The sequence below is a fragment of the Branchiostoma floridae genome, unplaced genomic scaffold (assembly GCF_000003815.2).
Source record: "Branchiostoma floridae strain S238N-H82 unplaced genomic scaffold, Bfl_VNyyK Sc7u5tJ_1499, whole genome shotgun sequence".
NCBI classification, from domain to species: domain Eukaryota; kingdom Metazoa; phylum Chordata; class Leptocardii; order Amphioxiformes; family Branchiostomatidae; genus Branchiostoma; species Branchiostoma floridae.
In genome coordinates, this window is record NW_023365732.1 from 233,002 (window position 1) to 237,393 (window position 4,392).

Consider the following 4,392-nt stretch of genomic DNA (forward strand, 5'->3'; position numbering starts at 1 on the left):
CGGGCCCCGGTTTGGAAATGTGACTTAAGCCTAAGCTAAGGGCACAACCCGCCGTAAGTGCAATTTGTCCGTACGTTTTTTGGGAGGCCACGTCTGCCACGTATTTCTGAAAACGTGTGGAACGACTGGCAAGAGCAGGCAGGGAGTACGGCAACACGGCAACACAGAGTTTTGTCTGCACGTAAAGTTCTACGTGTCTGCGTGCTCCAAAATCCGTCGGATTTCCTAAGAGTTCGTATGTAGGCATAACTTTAATACCACTTACGGGTCCCGAAATCTTGCTCACGTTTTGACGCGTAGACAGCACGTATTTGCACGTACGGCGGGTTGTGCCTTTAGCTTTAAGCTGGTATGTTATGAAACCTGTACCAAGATGTATGTCCTTTAACTCTTGTCCATAGTTATGCTCTCCAAACCAGCATGTGCACCGTCCCGAAGGAAACATGAGAGTTTGCAGCTGTTACAATGTCCACCAAGGCACACCCATAAGGTCACAATGAGTCATAGACTCGTGACTCAACAAACACAGAATGTTTGTTTCAAGCTGATAACTTATACTCATAGGTCTGTAGTAGCGTAAGATGGCAGCTCTCGTGAATGTGGTCCTTGTGGTTTGCTTTATGATAGTCGCGCAGGTCTCAACCATGACCAGCCCAGATCTACAGCAGAGGCTACAGGATCTCGACACTTTCATCCAGAACCTGATGACATGTGAGTCCAGGCTTGTAGTCGGACTGACCGTGTCCGTGGTCAAGGACGGCCAGACCGTTTTCGCCAAGGGGTACGGCCAAAGGGACCTGCAGACTGGACAAGCTGTGGACAACAGGACTCTCTTCGGAGTCGGCTCCATCTCCAAGTCCTTCACCTCAGCCCTGTTAGCGGCCATTCTCGGGGAGAGGGAAGACGTGAGCTGGGACACCGTCCTGACGGACATCCTGGGGCCGTCCTTCAGGTTCAGGGACCTGTTCCGTACCGAAAAAGCGACCCCGAGAGACCTTCTAGCCCACAAAATCGCACTGGAAAACCCATGGTACGTCGCCGTAATAATGGGACAAGACATCGACAGATCGGAGTTTGCACGGTAGGTTTCCGTTATAAATGATTATCGTCCATTGTCCGTTTTATATTTGCGCTATAACAACAACCTTATGCTCACGTATACTCGGAGGAATTGCTAAACATTTCAGTTTTGGTCAACCAAAAATGGAGGTTCATGAACGCAGTAGAAGAGAGCATTAACTTTGACTTTGACTTTGACATCAGCTAAAGTTAATATTTGTTTTCGTTTCCGAACTTCACGTACAAGTTTGAAATGCTTGCGGTGCTTGACTGTGGCTTTGCTTCAGCCTCTTGCGTTAGAACATCCGCTAGACAAAGTCTTTTGTGATGAACGATGAATGGATGCCAAACTAGCTTTGTTTAACAATGATAAATCATATTCCCATGAGCGACAATGCTAAAGATTGCTGTGGAATGTAAAATGTAATGGTCATGTCAAAGAATGATAAGGTAAGGGACTTTTAGATGTAGCTTTACACACAGTAAATATTGCAAGTTTGTCAAAACAAAGTTGTCTTTTGCAGCCAGTTTTTAAGACGTTTTTAACGGTAATTCTTCTGTTTAATAATAAGAAACTGTAACGATACATTATCTGCCAATTTTCATATTGTGCCCCTAACTTAAAAGCACCCTTTAAAACATGAAAGAGTTATCAAAGAAGTAGTTATTATAAACGTAGGTTGCATATGTCGACAACATGTCCTCTCGGATTGGACATTTTTAAGGAAAGACACCTTGTATGTATGTATGTATGTATGTGCATAGGCCAGGACTGGCCCCTCACGTAGGGTAATACCGCCCCTTACGAGGTGATATACCCTTATTTGGCAGAGTACACCTTGAGCACGTTAGAAATCCCGCCATGGTGTGAGTGGATCAAACCTTACCGTCCGGTCTTGTAGTTACAGATTGTATATATACAGTAAAGGTGTAACAAACCAGTAATTTGTTCAGATATACTAGTATGTCCAAGTCTTTTAGAACTAAAACTCCCTAACCCTAGTCACACTTCCAAACAAACAAACAAACAAAACATTGAGAATTTCTCTTATTGATAATTTCTCTTGCAGACGAATGCGGTACTACAGGGAGATCTACCCATTCCGCACCACCTTCCGTTACAATGACGTCATGTACACGCTGGCCGCTCACGTCGCCGAAAAGCTCGCCGGAAAACCCTTTGAGACCCTACTGCGAGAGCGAATCCTACAGCCACTGGGCATGAACGACACGGTGTACTTAGCCTAGTCTGTGTAACACAAACTCCGCTGTCCAGGGCTGTAACTGGCCCCTCCCCGCGGAGTTTGTGCTCCAACAGCTATAAGCTGGGGGAACTGTTGTAGAAAATAACAACACCAATGGCAGGCCAGGATTTTGGTCAAGCCCCCATTACCGTGGAAACCGGTTAATTAGCATGTCTCCAAAGCCCAGACGGTGGGCGGGCAAGATGCCTCTCCATTGTCTGTGCAGGCTATGGTTCTCTGTGTGAAGGTCCCATGGGAGCAGAAGCATGGTTGTGTTGGAAAAACAACATCTTGTGTGTGTGTGTGTGGGGGGGGGTCAAGAAACTTGAAGGAGTCTTGAAGCGCAGACGCTGCTTCCTGGAACTATTATTTTGCCTGGTTGTGAGATTATTATATTGTCCCATCAAAAGTTCTGCCACAGGCACATTTATCTAAAAGAATGCCATTCTATGTAGAGCAATTTTCACATTCCTTCTTCGGTGTAACGGTTAGTTAACAATCAGAAAGACAATAGAACTGTGTATACATAGTTGGCTGTTCCCACCATCAGCACTGGTGGCACAGAAGATCAAGGAGGTTAAAAAAGAGATCAACAACATGTGTACAGATAAGAGGTGTGATGCTGTCAATCACCACATAGCAACCCAACCCAGTCCCTAGCAACCAAAAGCCAGGCTGTGGTGGGCTGTGATGACAATTACATACATTATCCATATATGGAAAACCCAGTTCCCCTGGCTTGTGGCCATTCTCCATCAAGCTAATAGTTGGCCGGCGGATGTTGGGCGGGCTGCTATAAGCGAGATTTAATCAGGCTATACTTAGCCGAGGCACTTGAAGCTGGAAACTTATCAAACTTCGCCCAAACGTACCTGTCCTACAACAGAAGCGGCGAATCGGAGATACGCAGTCGTGAGGAATACAGGTATGTGTGTGTGTTGCAGGTGTCAAGCCAAATGTTTGCACCTTCCAAATATTTGCTCCGGCACTTAATGGGGTGTATGTAAACACTTAATCGGCTTCGTTACAGACCTCCTGAAAAAGTGACTTTAGATCCTAGTGACCAATTGATATGCCAAATCTAACTTTTCTTTGCAACTGTTTGTTTGTTTGTTTGTTTGAGCCTTTGTTTATTCATAAAAGCTCAAATCGGCCAATCAACTACTAAGTATTTGCTCTGACACATAATGGGGTTTACAGGAACACCTCACATGTACTTAATTAGGTATAAGCATCCAAAAAAAGTGACTGAATGTCCATCTGACCCATTTACATGGCTAAACCTACTTTCCACCCCACACACGCGTACGTACACTACCAAAGGGAACGAAAATTTGTCGCATCAGAGATTTGGCGCGACACCGAGCTATTACGATTTCAACAAGTCAACGTCCGAATGAACTTAACGTCTGACAGCGTTGTTATCTTAGATCATATACTGTTACGACGGCATTATAATAGACAAACAATCCAGGTTCGATGTCTTACGATTGAATTTTTTCTTGGTACATCTCTTTCTTTAAGGTCTGTCAAGTTACATCTTCCAGCAGCGGGCGTAGTGTCCAACGCCTTGGACATGGCCCGGTACATGAAGTTCCATCTCAGCGGGGGGAGGGACACGACCGGCCGCCTGGTGGTCTCGGAGGACACCTTACGGCAGACCCAAACCGCGAGCGCCGTCATGTCCTCGTACTGGGACAAAGTCGAACCGTACTGGCCGGTAGAAGCGTGGCTGACGCAAGGCTATGGGCTGGGTTTGTCTACCGGTTCCTATAGAGGTACTTGTATCTATTGTTGCCATCTAGTTAATATGCTTCGGTCACAATTAAAGCGGCCATTCCGCCCAGTTCACGGGCTGTTTCTCTCTTTTTTTTGTAATTTCGGGCGTGAACCCTACGTGACCCGACGGGACACCTTGTGGCTATTAGGCTGTATTTGGGCACGGTCGGGCGTCGGATTTTTCTATAACTCGGAGTTAAAATCAACTCGGAACCCGACGACAAATAAATAGACGCCCTGACCTATCTGTGGTTGCACAAAAAACAGACGGAGCCGATGCTCTGCTTTGAGAGTACGAGAAGCCGTCTGT

The 4,392-nt window shown here is 46.0% G+C and overlaps 1 protein-coding gene across 1 annotated transcript in view; it reads left to right on the forward strand.

Annotated features, from left to right (window-relative positions):
* Window positions 1–355: 355 nt before the first annotated feature.
* LOC118407916 (D-alanyl-D-alanine carboxypeptidase-like) overlaps window positions 356–4,392 on the forward strand; it is a 6,397-nt gene continuing 2,360 nt past the window's right edge. Inside the window, exons 1-4 of the mRNA XM_035808490.1 lie at window positions 356–1,081; window positions 2,130–2,306; window positions 2,834–2,917; window positions 3,828–4,081. Of these exons, the coding sequence (XP_035664383.1) occupies window positions 582–1,081; window positions 2,130–2,306; window positions 2,834–2,917; window positions 3,828–4,081 (1,015 nt within the window). The 5' untranslated portion in view covers window positions 356–581. The remainder of the gene's footprint in view (window positions 1,082–2,129; window positions 2,307–2,833; window positions 2,918–3,827; window positions 4,082–4,392) is intronic.